Source organism: Colobus angolensis, unplaced genomic scaffold, assembly GCF_000951035.1.
Source record: "Colobus angolensis palliatus isolate OR3802 unplaced genomic scaffold, Cang.pa_1.0 Scaffold13, whole genome shotgun sequence".
Lineage (NCBI taxonomy): Eukaryota > Metazoa > Chordata > Mammalia > Primates > Cercopithecidae > Colobus > Colobus angolensis.
This window is the reverse complement of record NW_012114252.1, coordinates 5,543,063-5,561,784: the sequence shown is the minus strand read 5'-3', so window position 1 is coordinate 5,561,784 and position 18,722 is coordinate 5,543,063. Positions and strand designations below refer to the sequence as shown.

The 18,722-nt window shown below is 40.7% G+C and overlaps 1 protein-coding gene across 1 annotated transcript in view; it reads left to right on the top strand.

The window, feature by feature from the left end:
- Window positions 1-18,722, top strand: part of ABCC4 (ATP-binding cassette, sub-family C (CFTR/MRP), member 4) — a 237,785-nt gene that overhangs the window by 158,797 nt on the left and 60,266 nt on the right. The window contains exon 21 of the mRNA XM_011933938.1: window positions 12,149-12,299. Coding sequence (XP_011789328.1) covers window positions 12,149-12,299 — 151 coding nt within the window. The remainder of the gene's footprint in view (window positions 1-12,148; window positions 12,300-18,722) is intronic.

Below are 18,722 nucleotides of genomic sequence, written 5' to 3'. Positions count from 1 at the left end.
TTGTGTTTTCATTATCTTCAGTTCAGAGTATTTATGAGTTGGCTCTTTTTTTGGGGGGGGGCGGGGGACAGTATCTCACTCTGTCGCTCGGGCTGGAGTGCAGTGGTGTGATCTCGGCTCACTGCCACCTCTGCCTCCTGGGTTCAAGCGATTCTCGTGCCTCAGCCTCCCGAGTAGCTGGAATTACAGGCGCATGTCACCACGCCCAACTAGTTTTTGTGTTTAGTAGAGATGGGGTTTTACCATTTTGCCCAGGCTGGTCTTGAACTCCTGGCCTCAAGTGAGCCTCCCACCTCAGCCTCTAAAAGTGCTGGGATTACAGACGCAAGCCACTGTACCCAGCCCATGAGTTGACTTTCTGATGTAATATTTTAGTAGTGAGTTATTATGGAGTATATAACTTCATTTCTAAAGATTTACGGATTAAAAAAAAAACCTTACTGTTACTGATTTCTAATTAACTTGGTTATAATTCAATAACATATTCTGTAATATTTCTAACCTTTGAAATGTATTGAGACTTCTTTAATGGCCCAGCATTTACTTTACTTTGGTAAAGGTCCCCTGTGCACTTGAAAAAAAAAAAAAAAGAATGTATATTGTGTAGCTGTGGAGTATAGAGTTCTAAAAATGACAGGTCATGTTGGCTTATAATATCTGAATCTTCAGTATCTTTACTGAATTTTTGTCCACTGTTCTATCATTTACTAAGAGGAGAGTGTTTTTGCATGGTCTCTCTCTCTCTCTGTGTGTATTTACAGTCTTTGTTGTAAGCAGCATCTAATTGGGTCTGGCTTTTTAAATGCTCAGCTGACATTCTCTGTCATTTTATGTGGAGTTTTATCCGTGTACATTTAATGTAATTATAGATATGGTTGGTTTTAAGTCTACCATCTTGATATTTGTCTTCTATTAGTTTCATATGTTCTTTTCCTTCTTTTGAGTGAACAGAATATATTCTTATCTCATTTTATCTTTTCTATCACATTTTTAGCTCTACCTCTTTATGTTACTGTTTTTAGTGGTTGCTCTAGAGTTTACATATGCATTTAAGTTTATTGCAATCTATTTTCAAATAATTTCCTACCAAATTTGCAAACAATAGAATAATCTTACTATTATATAATTTATTTCTCCTATTCTTTGGGCTTGTGTTGTCATATTGTTTACTTCTGCATATGCTATAAACTTCATGATATATTGTGTCCATTTTGCTTTAAATAACCAATAGTCTTTTAAAGAAATTTATACATATGTATGCATGTATGTACATACATATTATAGAAAATTGTGTTTTATATTTATTCACATATTTGTCCTTTCCAGTGCTCTTTCTTTCTTTCTGAAGTCTGGGCTTCCATCTGGTATCACTTTCCTTAAGCCTGAAGAACTTCTTTTCAGGATGATCTGCTGGAAACCTTCTCCTAGCTTTTGCCCATCTGAGCATGTCTTTATTTCAACTTCATTTTTAATGATCTTTGCAACAGATGGAAGATTCTAGATTGACAGTTTTTTTTTTTTTTGCCTTTTCTTGGCATTGTACATATATCACATCATTGTCTTCTTCCTTCATTGTTTCTGATGAGCAACCATCATTATTATATAAGCTTATTGCACTATACACTATGTCTCTTTTCATGGCTACTTTTTAAAACAATTTCCTCTTTGTCTTTGAGTTTTTGCTGTTTGACTAGATGTGTTTAGTATCCTTCTTGGGGTTAATGAGCTTCTTCAATATATGGGTTGGTATTTTTATTTAATTTTGGAAAATTATGAGTCTTTTTGTTTTGATACACTTCTCTTTTCTTTCTCTTTTAACTCCTTAACTTCTGGGACTGAAAATGATAGTATGTTAGACTGTTTCGTGTAGCTCCAAGATCTGGGGTGTTGCATTCTGATCTTTTAGTCTTTTTTATTTTTGTCTTTCATTTGAATAATTTGTATTGCTCTGTCTTTAGGATCATTGATTCTTTCTCTTTTCCCAATCTGCTGCCAGCCCATTGAATGTGTGTGTTTTTTTTTTCTTTCATAGAGATGGGATCTCACTATGTTGTCCCAGCTGGTCTCAAACTCCTAGGCTCAAGCAATCCTCCTCCCTCCTCAAGCAAACCTCAGTGCTGGGATTATAGGCATGAGCCACTGTACCTGGCCAAATGTGGTTTTTTTGATATTCAATTTTTTATTTATAGAATTTTCATTTGGTTTGCTCTTATAGTTTTCATCTTTTTTATGTTTAATGACCAATTGAATATCATTTGGATAAGCACCTATTTAAGTGTCTTAACAGTTTTTCTATTGAGTACTCTGGGTTTTTGTTTTGTTTTTCTTGTTTGTAGAATTGTTTATATACTCTGAATTGCAGATACTTTCTTCTGTACTAGTGCTTATCTTTTCAGTCCTGTAATATGTGTTTTCATAAACATACTTAACAATCTTTTCCTTTATGGTTATTGATTTTTGTGTTCTGTTTAAAAAAATCTGTATCTATTTCAGTGTCTTATTTCTTCATTTATCTATTAGTTTTCCATAAGTTACTGAGGTACAGGTGGTATTTGGTTACATGACTAAACTCTTTAATGGTGATTTGTGAGATTTTGATGCACCCATCACCCGAGCAATATACACTGCACCATATTTGTAGTCTTTTATCCCTCGCCCTCCTCCCACTATGCCCCCTAAACCCCCAAAGTCTATTGTATCATTCTTATGCCTTTGCAACCTCATAGCTTAGCTCCCACATATCAATGAGAACATACAGTGTTTGGTTTTCCATTCCTGAGTTACTTCACTTAGAATTATAGTCTCCAGTCTCATCCAGGTCACTGCAAATGCTGTCAATTCATTCCTTTTTATGGTTGAGAAGTATTCCATCATATATGTATACACATACATATATATACACATACACACACACACATATATATATATCTATCTCAGTTTCTTTATCCACTCATTGATTGATCGGCATTTGGGTTGATTCCACGATTTTGCGATCGTGAATTGTGCTGCTATAAACATGCATGTGTAGGTATCTTTTTCAAATAATGACTTCTTTTCCTCTAGGTAGATACCCAGTAGTGGGATTGCTGGATCAAATGGTAGTTCTACTTTTAGTTCTTTTTTTTTTTTTTTTTTTTTGAGACGGTGTCTCGCTTTGTCACCCAGGCTACAGTGCAGTGGCACAATCTTGGCTCACTGCAAGCTCCACCTCCCAGGTTCATGTCATTCTCCTGCCCCAGCCTCCTGAGTAGCTGGGACTATAGGCGCCTGCCACCAGGCCCAGCTCATTTTTTGTATTTTCAGTAGAGATGGGGTTTCACCATGTTAGCCAGGATGGTCTCGATCTCCTGACCTCGTGATCCGCCCACCTCGGCCTCCCAAAGTGCTGGGATTACAGGCGTGAGCCACCGTGCCCAGCCTACTTTTAGTTCTTTAAGGAATTTCCACACTGTTTCCTTAGCGGCTGTACTAGTTTACATTCCCACCAGCAGTGTAGAAGTGTTCCCTGATCACTGCATCTATGCCAGCATCTACTGTTTTTTGATTATGGCCATTCTTGCAGAAGTAAGGTGGTATCACATTGTGGTTTTGATTTTCATTTCCCTAATCATTAGTGATAGTGAGCATTTTTTAATAGGTTTGTTGGCCATTTGTATATCTTCTTTTGAGAATATTCATGTCTGGAGTCCACTTTCTGATGGAATTGTTTGTTTTTTTCTTACTGATTTGTTCAAATTCATTGTAGACTCTGGATATTACTCCTTTGTCACATGTATGTAGATTATGAAGATTTTCTCCCATTCTGTGTGTTGTCTCTTTACTCTGCTGAATATGCCTTTTGTGGTGCAAAAGCTCTGTAGTTTAATTAAGTCCCAACTGTTTATCTTTGTTTTTATTGCACTTGCTTTTGGGTTCTTAGTCATGAAATCCTTGCCTAAACTAATGTCTGGAAAGGTTTTTCCAATGTTATCTTCTAGAATTTTTATAGTTTCCAGGTCTTAGATTTAAGTCTGTAATCCATCTTGAGTTGATTTCTGTATAAGGTGAGAGATAAGGATCCAGTTTCATTCTCCTACATGTGGCTAGCCAGTTATCCCAGCACCATTTGTTGAAAAGGGTGTCCTTTCCCCACTTTATGATTTTGTTTGCTTTGTCAAAGATCAGTTGTTGGTAAGCATTTGGGTTCTCTATTCTGTTCCATTGGTCTATGTGCCTATTTTTTATACCAGAACCATGCTGTTTGGTGACTATGGCCTTATAGTACAGTTTGAAAGCAGGTAGTGTGATGCCTCCAGATTTGTTATGTTTGCTTAGGCTTGCTTTGGCTATGTGATGTCTTTTTTGGTTCCAAATGAATTTTAGAATTTTTTTTTTAATTCTGTGCAGAATGATGGTGGTATTTTGATGGGGATTGCGTTGAATATGCAGATTGCTTTTGGCAGTATGATCATTTTCACAATATTAATTCTATCCATCCATGAGCATGAGATGTATTTCCATTTATTTGTGTTGTCTGTGTCTATTTCTTCCAGAAGTGTTTTGTAGTTTTCCTTGTAGAGGTCTTTTGATTCCTTGGTTAGGTATATTCCTAAGTATTTTATTTTATTTTATTTTTTGCAGCTATTGTAAAAGTGGTTTAGTTCTTGATTTGATTATCTACTTGGTTCCTGTTGGTGTATAGAAGAGCTACTGATTTGTGTACATTAATCTTATATCTGGAAACTTTGCTGAATTCTTTTATTGTCTGCACAGAGTCCTGTGATGTGAACCTCACAGAGACCTCTGTGGGTCTCTCAGCCATGGATACCAGCACCTGTTCCGTTGGAGATGGCAGGGGGGTGCAATGGACTCCATGACGGTTCTTAGCTTTGGTTTAATGCTCTATTTTTGTACTGGTTGGCCTCCTGTCAGAAGGTGGCACTTTCCAGAGAGCATCAGCTGTGGTAGTATGACAAGGAACCAGCAGTGCGCAGGACCCTAGGACTCCCAGGATTATATGCCCTTTGTCTTTCACTACCAGGGTGCGTAGGGAAGGACCATCAGGTGTGGGGCAGGACTAGGCATGTCTGAGCTCAGACTCTTCTTGGGTGGGACTTGCTGCAGAGTATTTGGGGTGTCTCCCAGGTCCTGCAGTAGCAGTCCACTTCCTTCAAACGGTCTGTGGCTCCTCTTGGGATTGCTGGTTTGTTCTTGCAGTCAATCTGGAGCTAAAGTTCACAATGCAAGCCTCCGCACACTGCTCCGTCAGTCCGAGTCAGAGCTGCAATCTAGTCCTGCCTCTTGTCTGCCATGATCCCACCTTTTGGGACTGGCTTTTTTTTTTTCTTTCCTTTTTTTTTTTTTTTTGAGACAGAGTCTCACTGTCACCCAGGCTGGAGTGCAGTGGCATGACCTCAGCTCACTGCAGCCTTCCTCTCCCAGGTTCCAGCCCCGGTATCTTCTTGCCACTATTTATATAATCATGTGGTTCTTCCTGTTTCATTAACCTGATAAATAGCATTCATTGATTAATTGTCAGATCTTAAATCAGGCTTGCATTACTGGTATAAACACAGTTTATAAAGTATAATTTTTTTTATGTTCTTAGATTCAATGTATTTAGTATGTTATTTAGTGTTTTTTTTTTTTTTTCTTTTTTTCTTTTTCACCTAAGCTGGAGTGCAGTGGCGTGATCTTCTGGTTTCAAGTGATTGTCCTGCCTCAGCCTCCCAGGTAGCTGGGATTACAGGTGCCTGCCACCACGCCTGGCTAATTTTTGTACTTTTAGTAGAGACAGGCTTTCGCCATGTTGGCCAGGCTGGTCTCAAACTCCTGACCTTTTGATCCGCCCTCGGCCCCCCAAAGTGCTGGGATTACAGGTGTGAGCCACTGTGCCTGGCCTTAGTGTTCTTAAAACAGTTTTGTTTATAATTTTCCTTTCTTTGGTTTTTATATCAGGATAATGCTGGATTTCATTTCTCTGGAAGAATTTGATAAAACTCATGCAAAATCATCTGTGACCCATCTTTGTTTTTTCTGTGGGAAATTTTTGTGTTGTGAATTCATATTCTTAAATTCAATAATAGAATTATTCAGATTTAGGTTTTTTATTATGTCAGTCTTTGCCTATCATTTTTCCAGAAATTTGCCTTTTACATCAAAATGTTTAATTTATTTATTGGAACAGTGTTTATTATATATTCTTTTTAATGCCTATAGTACCTCTTCTGTTGTTCCCTGTTAATTCATGATAATGATAATTTTCCTCTCTTTTTATCTTAGTCTTTTCGAAGTTTATTGATTTCATCAGTTTTTTTATATAATGAGGCTTTGGGTTTGTTGATTTTTCTCCTTCAAATTAATTTTCTATTTAATCATTTTCTCCTTCTTTCTAATTTCCATTTTTCTCAGATTTTAATTTATTATGCTACTATTTTTCTGTCTTTGTAAGGTTTATTTTTAGATCCTTTACTTTTAGCCTCTCTTTAAAAAAAAAAAAGTTTGAAGGAATAATTTTACTTGTAAACAGCATTAGTTGCAGTCCTGAAATTTTAATATTATTAGGTTTTCATTTTCTTTTATTTGGAAAGTTTCTAATTTTATTGTTATTTCTTTGAAACAGGTGTTACATAGAAGTATATTGCTGAATTCCTAACATTTCTAGTTACATTTCTAATTACATTGATTTCTTGTTAAACCCACTTATGTCAGAATATAGTCTGTATAATTTTCGTCTCTTGAAGTTTGCTGATACTTGCTTTATGGCATAATAAAGATGCACTTGAAAAGTGTGTATTATGCAGTTATTGGCTATGGTATTGTAGCCTTTAGGTCATCATTAGGTCAAGTTTATTAACCATGTTTTCAAATTTTCTCTATCGATTTTTATGTGCTTGTTATATCAGTTATTAAGATAAGTGGGTTAAAACTTATTTTTATTTCTACTGTTATATGCCTTTTTTTAAGGTGTTTATTTTTAAGGTAGCATATAGATGGACTTCAGCCTTGAATTTCATAATAAACATTAACATGGAAAAAGTGTACAAAGGAAACCATCTATCAGTGAGATATACTGACCACCAAGGAAGAGGTGCACCACATTGCTGTAATGCCTCACACCATTCACTTTTCATGGGAATTAGCTGGGACTCAGGATTAAGCGCTAACTGAAGTCCAACACAGGTACCAGCGCTGGATGTGAAAAGATCAGATCAGCATATTAGCGATGAAAGGAGTGATTAATGTATCCCAAGGGAAAGACAAGTTTAGAAAAGCTTAGAGAATGTTTGTTTAGATCTTGTCATACACAGAAGACATACCAACACTCCATAAAGTTCTGATTTAAAGACATTCACTGGGTTGGATGAGGTCAAACAAACAAACAAACAAACAAAAAAGCAGGTAATAAAGTAGAGATCTCCCCAGGTGGGACCTGGGAACCGGAGTTGACCTCTGAACTCCCTGAGGCAGGTGAGGTGCTACAGTAGCACATAATTTACATCTGCTGACTTAGTGCTGATGCTGTCAGTATTTGGGCTTAGGAGCTTACATTTAAGTGTCTTCCATATTGTCCCTTTTGCTTCTATTCATCCTGTAATTGAAGGTAATGATAATGACTTGACAGAATTACATTTTTTTTCTTAATATTCTTGTAGGTTTGTATACCCTGTTCATAATTTTAGTAGCTCCAGAAGAAATCCTGTATTAGCCAGGAGCACAACCTGTTATGTTAGTCATTTGATTGAGAAGTGGTTTTTTTGTTTTTTTTGTTTTTTTTTGAGACAGAGTCTTGCTCTGTCACCCAGGCTGGAGGGCAGTGGCACGATCTCGGCTCACTGCAACCTCCGCCTCCTGGGTTCAAGTGTTTCTCCTGCCTCAGCCTCGCAAGTAGCTGGGATTGCAGGAATGCACCACCACACCCAGCTAATGTTTTGTGTTTTTAGTAGAGATGGGGTCTTGCCATGTTGCCCAGGCTGGTGTCAGCTCAGGCAATCTGCTTGCCTTGGCCTCCCGGAGTGTTAGGATTACAGGCGTGAGCCACCACACCCAGCCAGTTTTTTGTTTGTTTGTTTATTTGTTTTTTGTTTTAGTCTCGTGTGTTCCCAAAATAAATAAGTAGAAGAATTTCTTCTGCCACCCTATCAGTAAACACCTTACTGATCAAAAATTAGCTGGCAATTTTTTTCTCTGTAAATCAGAAGAAAATCTTGCCATATTTCTCGCCAAGAAGCGAACCCTGCTTTGTTTATTGCACCTAGGTTTTGTCTTCTGCAAAGTCAGTAATTGTTCAAAGCAATTTGGACGATTTGTACTCGTCACAACTTAGAACACAATTCTTAAGTGGTTGACAGCAGAATTAAAAGCTTTCCAGTTCCTATGAGGTGTTAGTGATCTTAATGATCATTATTTTATGTTTTAATACCATAAACAAATCATGAAACTACCATCTACTGATTAAGTGGCCTCCTGATTAAATACATATTTCATCTGGTACCTAATAGAAGGATGACAGAGAGAGGGAGAGTTCAAATAAGGAATAGAATGAGCCAGAAGGATGGATGGCATATTTATTTGCAGAAAATAGGAATACATTTTTACTGCTGTTTATAGAAAACATGTTCACTGGCTCAAGCTTCACAAAGACTAGCTGGAACAGAATCCCACAGAATGAAGTTTAGAGTAAATAGTGGATAGATACCTAAAAATTTCTCCAGGACTCAAAGCAGTTTGGTGGTTAAATGCCAAACAGGCATTGTAGTTAAAATTATGCTTGTTAAAAGAATATGTTCCATTCTGTAATGTTCGGATACAAAATTAATTCTAGAAGAGTCTGCCTGGGGAAATGTTATATTTTTCACTGCCTTTCAAATATAGATATTGAATATGAAATGTATTCAACCTTCATTTTGCATCCTGAGGTTTTATATATTTATTAAAATGTGGTTTTTTTTTCTTAAGTCATTTTGTTTTCTGGGTCTAGAACTCATCTTTTTATGACTTTTAAATGTAAACAGTAATTCTTAAATCAGTACATGTTGCCATGTTCTATTAGCAAATATTTTAAGACTTTTTAAAGAATAGCTCTTCTTTTGAGCGGAGAAGTCTGTTATATCCTAGTTAGCTGGGAGCCTGGGAGTGGTCACCTCATTGAGAGACCAGATGTAACCACACACACACACACACCCACACACACACCCCACACACACCAACACACACACCATACACACACCACACACACACCAACACACACACCACACACACACACACCACACACACACTACACACACACCACACACACACCAACACACACACCACACACACACACCAACACACACACCCACACACACCACACACACACCCACACACACACCCACACACACACACTACACACACACACCACACACACACCACACAAAATAACCTAAAAAACTAGAAGATACAGGAAACAAAAATATAAAATATAAAAATATAAAAAATATAAAAATACAGGTATATTTAAGTATTAAATTTTTTGCAAAATATGAATCATGTATGTAGGATATAATATCTTAGGAGAACAGGTCAGTATGACTGAATTTTCTGTCTTTGAGGAAGTTACTGAATCTCTCTGAGACTCAGTTTCCTCCTGTGTAAATGGAGATGATAATCCCTCCTATATAGATTTGATATGAGAGTGAAGTTAGATAATGGATGTGAAATACATATGTACTATGATTTGGATATAAGCAAGCCTTATGACATGTTGCCTCTTCTTGATTTTTGGGAGGGTAGGGCAATTGTACCTTTCTTTGGCTGTCAGCTAGGTACAGAAAGTTGTGGGTGGCCTAGTGGGCCAGATGCTGGGCTAGTGGGTCGAGATGCAGGTGGTGGTGCTGAGAAGACACACCCAGAATTGCCTGTGTTCCCGCAGCAAGGAAACCATGATTGCGACCCACAAGTGACTATTCATGCTGTACTTTCTGGTTGTCTGTTAAACCCACCTGGGAAAATCAATTGTAAATCTTCCTTAGAAACCTCTACAAAGTGTACATGTATTGCTCCTTATATTTCTTTGGTTTTGTTTGTTTTGTTTTTTGAGACATAGTCTCTCTCTCTCTCTCTCGTCTGGTCTGGAGTACGGTGGCGCCATCTCGGCTCACTGCAACCTCCAGCTCCCAGGTTCAGGTGGTTCTTCTCCCTCAGCCTCTCGAGTGTGCAGCACCAGACCTGGCTGATTTTTTTGAGACCAGGCTGGTCTCCAACTCCTGACCTCAGGTGATCCACCCGCCTTGGCCTCCCAAAGTGCTGGGATTACAGGCGTGAGCCACCACACCTGGCCTCTCCTTATATTTCTGTAGCACTCTGTACTTTCTGCTGAAGTCATGTACTTTTATGTAAGACAGTGAACTTTGGAGGCCTCAGAGCATGTGTAATGTGAATCTGCATGCCCCTCACTGTTCAGTCCTTCTCAAGAAGCAAGCGTTGTGGTTTCAGAGTCGGTAGGGACTAACTTGAGTTGCACTCATATTTCCCGAAGCCATGATATATCACGTTTCCTAGTAAAGATGAATACTGAAATGAGCATCATCCAGTGTCTTGGGTTTTTATGTTTTTGTATTCCACCTTTTAGACCAAGGTAATTTCCAAAGATAACGTCACCTTGCTGGGTGAGGTGATGGGTAAGTGAACATTTACAGGCCCGTTAACACAGGGCCTTGCATCCAGAAACAACTCATAAATGTCATTTGCTATTGTTATCATCACGTGCCTCTGAAATAGACATTTGAAATACTCTCCTAATGGCGGAAAATTTAATGCATATCTAAGCGTTAAAGCTAAAAAAAAAAAAAACGCTGTTAGACATTTTAAGTTGTTTTATTGTTATCAAACCTCTTCCTCAATGCTACTAAACATAAGAGAAATAGAAGGCAAAAATTTCTGACAATACAAATTTCAATATATTGTAATTTTAAAAGTCTCAGATCTTTTAAAACATGTAAAAGTTTTATTACATTTCTCTTATCTGTTCTTTATTGGGCATGTTAATGAACTCTAATTTCTTATGTAAGTGTGTTTGGAGGAAAAATTAAAGACAAATTCAAGGATTGTATCTTGATCAATAAAAAGCTAGCCGTATGCTGGGACAAGCTAAAATGTAGTGGCTGACGATGCATGCTCCCCGGCGCTGTGACTGTTGGCTGTGTGTTCTTGATCAAGTTACTTTTTTCTCCCTGTGCCTCAGTGTCTCCATCTGTAAAAGGGTGTAGTAATACTACTTCATAGGGATATTGTGAGATTTAAGCAAGTATACATGTGTATTTAATATATAGCCAGATACACAATCAGCATTCAGTAAATATTAGCAAAGGATAGATACCAAGAGAGATGACTCCCCACTTCCAAAGGTGAAGATTTAAATTATTTCCTTTTTTTCTGAGCTCTGAATTTGCAATTAGTCACTTCCGTATCCCGTGCATAGCTGAGGCTTCTGGGTTCCTTGTCTGTGATGCCTGCTTGCTCATTGCCCTGATGACGTCAACTGACTCATGGTAGTTTGGGATTCAAATTCTACTCTGAATCTCAGTTTTCTCATCGGTTAAATAGGGAAAGTCATAATGCCTGACTCATGGGGCTGGTGAGTGTATCAAAAGAACTAATGGGGGCCTGGTGTGGTGGCTCACGCTTGTAATCCCAGCACTTTGGGAGGTGGAGGTGGGCAAATCACTTGAGATCAGGAGTTCGAGACCAGCCTGGCCAATATGGTGAAACCCCCATCTCTACTAAAAATACAAAAATTAGTCGGGCGTGGTGGCATGCACCTGTAGTCCCAGCTACTCAGGAAACTGAGGCAGGAGAATCACTTGAACATGGGAGCGGGAGGCTGCAGTGAGAGGAGATGGCACCACTGCACTCCAGCCTGGGTGACAGGGCAAGACTCCATCTCAAAAAAAAGAAAAAGAAAAAAAAAAAATTAAGGGATAAGTTCATATCATAGTGTTTGGCACATGGCAGGCATGTAATAGATGTCATCAGGACCACCTATACTGTTGTTATTTCTTTGGATGGAAAAGCAGTCCCTGGTACTGCAGTAAGTCTTTTGGGGAAAGAAGTGTAATCCTAACAACAACTCATAAAAGCATTTTTGAAAAGAATACATGATAAGGAAAACCCGCATCTACTTCTGTTTCAGACATTGCTACAAGTGGTTGGTGTGGTCTCTGTGGCTGTGGCTGTGATTCCTTGGATCGCAATACCCTTGGTTCCCCTTGGAATCGTTTTCATTTTTCTTCGGCGATATTTTTTGGAAACGTCAAGAGATGTGAAGCGCCTGGAATCTACAAGTGAGTATGGAAACTCGGGTTGGTATAGACATGCTATCTAGCTTCCGTTTATGCCATAATTACAGAGACCCCCTGAAATTCGGCAGACTCTGTCTTCCAGAATTCCTCTAATGTTAGGTAATTGAACGTATTGGCCGTCATGAATTATTGTGTCCCTTAGAGCATATGGAATTGATAGCATGCAATGTGCAACTTCGCAATTTGGAACAAGGAAGGAGTGAAGGACATATGGGGAATAACATTCTACAGGAATGTCAGCACCATGAAGACAGGGACTCTTCGTGTCTTGCTTATGACATACTTCCTTACATAAAGCTGGCATTTAATGAAACATTTTTCTTAGAAATAAAATATTTGATCATGGTGGAACTAATATAGAAGGAATATAATTAGGGTGTTTTTCTTTCCCTGAAGATGCTAAAATGACAAAGAAATGAGAAGGATGGAGAAAGGAAAAGAGGTGTCAGAAGCAATGTATTTGGTAAATTTATGACTTTTGCAAACTCACAAAATGGCTAGTAAGCTGCAGTTTTAAACGTTTTGAAAAGATAAGCGTTGTTATTTTCAGTTGTCCATTTGTTACCAGCGGTGCTTGTTCTAATGTCACTGTTTGAGGTTTCTCCCCCTCAGGCTGTTTATATATATATGGACACTGAAAATAATCCCCTTAGATCACAAGGAGAGATATCAGTTTAGAAAACATATAGTCTGTTGCTCTATTCAATTTCCTAGTTTTAGAATCATGAGGAAGACATTTTATGATTAATCACTCTATTCCACATGTAATTGCAGAGGCGAAATAATCCAGAGTTCATCTCATTATGCATGCACAAATTAACATATTTCATCATTGTTAAAACAAACTCATAAGAAAAGTAGAATTGCTCTACTTTTTAATAAAAGGTATAAGGATAATAGCCAAAAAGTAAAGAAGGAAGATATTTGTATCAGAAAAGCTCCACTGTGGATAGTTACTGCAAATGAATGCCAACTCAGCTCTCTGGAAGCTACGCCTAGAAGAGAAACATTGAGTCCTGTCATTTTCAGTATCTTCTGCTGAGTGGGAAATAGAAGCTTATCAGGACAAAGCAGTCTTTCGTTGTGATGTATATATGTTTCTCTTTTAACAATGAACTTTTTTGTTTGTTTGTTTTTTGAGATGGAGTCTTGCTGTCACCCAGTCTGGAGTGCAGTGGCTCAATCTCGGCTCACTGCAACTTCCTCCTCCTGGATTCAAGCATTTCTCATGTCTCAGCCTCCCAAGTAGCTGGGATTACAGGTGTGCACCACCACACCCCACTATTTTTGTATTTTTAGTAGAGACAGGGTTCCACCATGTTGGCCAGGCTGGTCTTTAACTCCTGGCCTCAAGTGATCCGCCCGCCTCAGCTTCCCAAAGTGCTGGAACTGCAGGCATGTACCACTGTACCTGGCCAACAGTGAACTCTTAAGAGGCATTTATCCTAAGTGTCTGCATGAAGTAGAATGGGTGACAGTCCATAAAAGTTGTAGAAAAACAGTCGTCAAGAAAACCAGCTAAGCTACCATGAGGTCTAGTCTTGTAAGGTTTTCAGTGGGCAGGCCGAGCAGTGGAGCCCACATGTGAGTAACACTCGGCCAGTAGGACTTGCTAGGGAAGGCAGAGTATAATTGCTGAGAGACCTTCCTTGTGCAGATCACCGGCCCTAGCCAGTATTGTGTGTGGACAGCAAGGCTGTGCAGGCATTTTATGGTTTGGGCCTGCTCATGAAACGAAGTTATCTGAGAGTCTTGTTTTAAGGGAGTCTGTGGTATGTTGAAGGAAGCAGTTGTTCCAGAAGAAACATCTTGACGTAGACTTCTGTCTGTGTCAAGAGCCACATCCGATCCATGTGGATGTGCAGAAAAGGGGACTTAGGAAGGCTTTTTGGGAAGTAGTGTAGGATTTTCTCTGTCGAATTTCAGCATGTACCCTAAAGCTTGAAAACATTTTCATGTGGAGATTCTGACAACTTTATCATGGCCCCTGAGGCATATTTGGGTGTTCCTGTACCCCGCTTGGCTGTAACAATGAGTTAAATATGCATGTTTCTTTCTCCATGCCCTCAGATCACCAACTATGGGGGCTGGTTGGTTGGAACTGTTTGTTGTTATCCATCCAGAGTGGTGGGTCTCTACCATAAATCACAGTTCCACTGTTTCTTCTCAGCAGCAATGGATCCTGTTTTTTGAGACCACTGCTAGAGTGACCAGCTGAAAGCAGGATGCCTGATTGCCATGGCAGGGAGGCATAACCCAGCTTCATCCTTGTGCCCTCAAGGATTTCCAAAGCCTCAGTCGGACTGCCTTACTGCCTCTGGAGCCATAGCTGGCATTTAAGGAATGTTAGTAACAAATCTGGGCCAGACGTGATGGCTCACGCCTGTAATCCTGGCACTTTGGGAGGCCAAGGCAGGCGGATCACCTGAGGTCAGGAGTTCGAGACCAGCCTGACCAACATGGAGAAAGCCCGTCTCTATTAAAAATACAAAATTAGCTGGGCATGGTAACACATGCCTGTAATCCCAGCTACTCAGGAGGCTGAGGCAGGAGAATCACTTGAACCCGGGAGGCAGAGGTTCAGGTGAGCCGAGATCACACCATTGCACACACTCCAGCCTGGGTAACGAGAATGAAACTAAAAAAAAAAAAAAATCTGCAGTTGATCATTTTATTTTTGCACAAGTGACCATATCAACAGTCAGTCATAGAGAAGTGCATAAAAACCGGAATGGCATTTGGTTGCATTTCTCCAGCCACCTCCACTCATTTGGCAATGCCTGAAATTGAAGCCGTATCCAATTTCTGTTGGTAAAGATATTGTGATCCGCTAGCAATGTCTGCCATGAGCATGAACCCATGTGTCCCATGTTTTTAGACTCTAAGATCCTTGAGTTTGTTCATCCTAGATTCCCAGGGACTTTGTTCAATGCAAGGTGGTTAATAAGCGGCACAGGAATAGGGAAGGCTGTTGGATATTAGCTAAGTAAGATTTGGGGATTTTTAAAACGTGGGCTACAAAGTCTGGAGAAAAATGCCCTCAGGGTGCATGAGAATCTTTGACTCTGATTATTCTGTCTCTGAGATACTGTGGCTCAGATTAAAAGCACAGCCTCGGAAATAAAACAGATATGAGTCCAATACCCAAGTCTACCACTTGCATGGCTTACTTTACTTAACCTTGGGCAGTGTTTTTGTTGTTGTTGTTTTCTTGTTTTTGTTTTTTTGAGATGTAGTCTCGCTCTTTCGCCCAGGCCGGAGTGCAGTGGCTGTGATCTTGGCTCACTGCAACTGCCACCTCCCGAATTCAAGCAATTTTCCTGTCTCAGCCACCTGAGTAGCTGGGACTACAGGCACATGCCACCACACCTGGCTAATGTTTGTATTTTTAGTAGAGACATGGTTTCACCATATTGGTCAGGCTGGTCTCAAACTCCTGACCTCAGATGATCCACCCACCATGGCCTCCCCAAGTGCTGGGATTACAGGCATAAGCCACTGCACCCAGCATTGGGCAGTGTTGTTGATGCCTCAAGTCTGTTTTTCCCTCTGTCAAAGATATAATACTTTCCTTGTTGGGTTCTTATGAGGGTTGCCTGAGACTGCTTGGAAACCTTGAACATACAGGAACTACCAGAGACGCTATAGCCTTGAGAATTAAAACCATAATAACCCTCAAAGGTCCCACACAGCATCAGTACCCTGCAGCAAGACTGGTAGACCAGATCTTTGCATGCAATTCCTTTTTACGTTCTTTTTCAGAGAAGAAAGAAAATCTCTGTAGAGTGCCTCCTAAAGAGTTCTCTGCGTTGTGGAAAACACGGCTGTTGATCTTGTGAAATGGCAGGTTGTGTCAGCCAGAAACTGCTGACTAGTGCGTTAGAGCTGAGGCTTGGCATGTGCTCTCCCTCGGTGCTAGTTAGTTGTCTTTGCAGACCTCCCAGCTCACCCTCACTGGCAGCCCTCTCAGCCCTAAGTGGGGTGTGAAAGAGAAAGGACTATCTTTTCAAAGGTTGCAGATTTCTGCTGTACCTTGGTAACTTGGTGTGAATTAAAGTGTGTAGCTTGATCTTCATGATATTCCCGGGTGTTCAAAACTGGGATGGTACCTAATTTCTCAAGTTGATCCTGCCCTGAAACCCAGTTGGAGATAAAACAGTGGCAACTTGGATCTCCTGATAAGGAAAGCAAATGACAATAGCCATGTTGAAGGATTTCATTCCAGGACTCTGTCCCCATGACTGCCACATCTCCTTCCTTCTCAGTGGCATTCTCTATATGATGGACGTGTTCAGTCACAACACTCCCTTGCTCTGAAAGTAAGAGCATGGTTCTAGTGATTTCTCTGAACTACTGGGAGCCAAACTCTTTGTAGAGAAATGGAGCTTGGAATTCTCTTGTGTTATTCCCAATATCACCCTGTTTCCAGATTGACCAAGTCCTAGGGTTCAGGCTAGAACATCGCGTGTGCAGAAAAGACCTGTGCAGAACATCCAGCCTTTCTTACAGAAGCACCAGCTCAGTCCTCTTATGGTCATATCACCTGCCACCTTCCCAGTGCAAAGTTACAGGTTATACGAAGCCGACACAAAACAAGTAAAAGGTTACTCTGCATGTTGAAGAGTGAGGACTGTGGATGCCAGAGATAGAGAATAGAGAGAACCCTGTGGACTCGCGGGAGGCTCTCTGCCTGAATTAGATATAAGGGAAGTGCCAGATCACATTCTGGTGGGGAATCTATGCTCAGGGAAGGTCTAGTTTGTTAAAGCACTATCACAGGAGAGGGCCTCTAAAAGATAGTGCTCCCAGTCAGATGTATCAGCCAGGAAAGAGCCCCGAGGATGGGTGGACAGTCAGTAATCTGCAGCTCCATCTGCCTTCTCCAACCCAGGGATTCCCACTTTCTCAGAACCCCAGTGTCTCATACCTGGCGGCCTCCTCCTTCTTCACTTCCAGAACTGTGAATTCTGGACTCTGATGTATGTGGAACCCCCATGTCTTGACACAGTGGTACCCCAGCACCTCCGAATGTGTGCAGTGGGCACACCGGTATTGAGTCAGCTGTAACACAGATGGTCATGTGGGTGCTGGAGGATGCTGCACTAAGAGTCCGACCCAGAAAATGAGTTAGAGTTCTTCTCTTAAATTTTCCACTCCCTCCACCCCTTACTCCCACTCTACCCCCTCATCATTTTATAAAACATATGTAACCACCACCTGTAAGATAGATTGGGCAGGCGCGGTGGCTCACACCTGTAATCCTAGCACTTTGGGTGGCTGAGACAGCCTCATTGCTCGAGCCCAGGAGTTCGAGACCAGCCTGAGCAACATGACGAAACCCAATGTCTACAAAAAATACAAAAATTAACTGAGTGTGGTGGCACACCTGTAGTCCCAGCTACTCAGGAGGCTGAGGTGAGAGGATCACTTGAGCCTGGGAGGTTGCAGCTGCAGTGAGCCAAGATCACAAGTGGCAAGATCACAAGTGGCAGTGAGCCAAGATCACACCACTCTGTTGCCTGGGCAACAGAGTGAAGCCGTGTCTTAAAAAAAAAAAAAAAAAATTCTCCCAGACACCCCATGTTTTACTAATAGGGTCTTCTCTGGGAGCTTCACAGGTGACGAAGTCAGTGTTTGCTAATTATAAAGCATAAATTTTTTATCCCAGAAAAGAATGTTAAAGACATTGTGCTAGGTCACGTGTCCCCAACATCCACCTGCCCCAGTACGGCCTCATTCATGGTGGGCAACTGAAACTCTCAGGAATTCGTCCCTGCCCAAAAGTAGCTAGCCTGCATGTCCCCTGCCATACAGGAGGGAGGTATGTCCTGGTAGTCATCACACTGTATGCTTGAAACACAATGGCCTGCTGGAAATGGTGGCTCACACCTGCCTGTAATCCCAGCACTTTGGGAGGCCAAGGAAGGAGGAAGACCCTCATCTCTATGAAAAACTCAAGAATTATCCAGGCATGGTGGTGCACACCTCTAGTCCCAGCTACTTGGGAGCCTGAGGTGGGAGGATCTCTTTTGAGTCTAGGAATTTGAGGTGGCAGTGAGCTGTGATCACACTACTACACCCAGCCTGGATGACAGAGTGAAATCCTGTCTCAAAAAGAAAAACAGGCCAGGCGCAGTGGCTCACACCAGTAATTCTAGCACTTTGGGAGGCCGAGGCTGGCAGATCACCTGAGGTCAGGAGTTCGAGACCAGCCTGGCCAAGATGGCAAAACCCCGTCTCTACTTAAAATACAAAACATAGTTGTGAGTGGTAGTGGGTGCTTACAATCCCAGCTACTCGGGAGGCTGAGGCAGGAGAATCTCTTGAACCCAGTGTAGGGTGGGGAGTGGGAGTGAAGGTTGCAGTGAACCGAGATCGCACCACTGCACTCTAGCCTGGATGAAA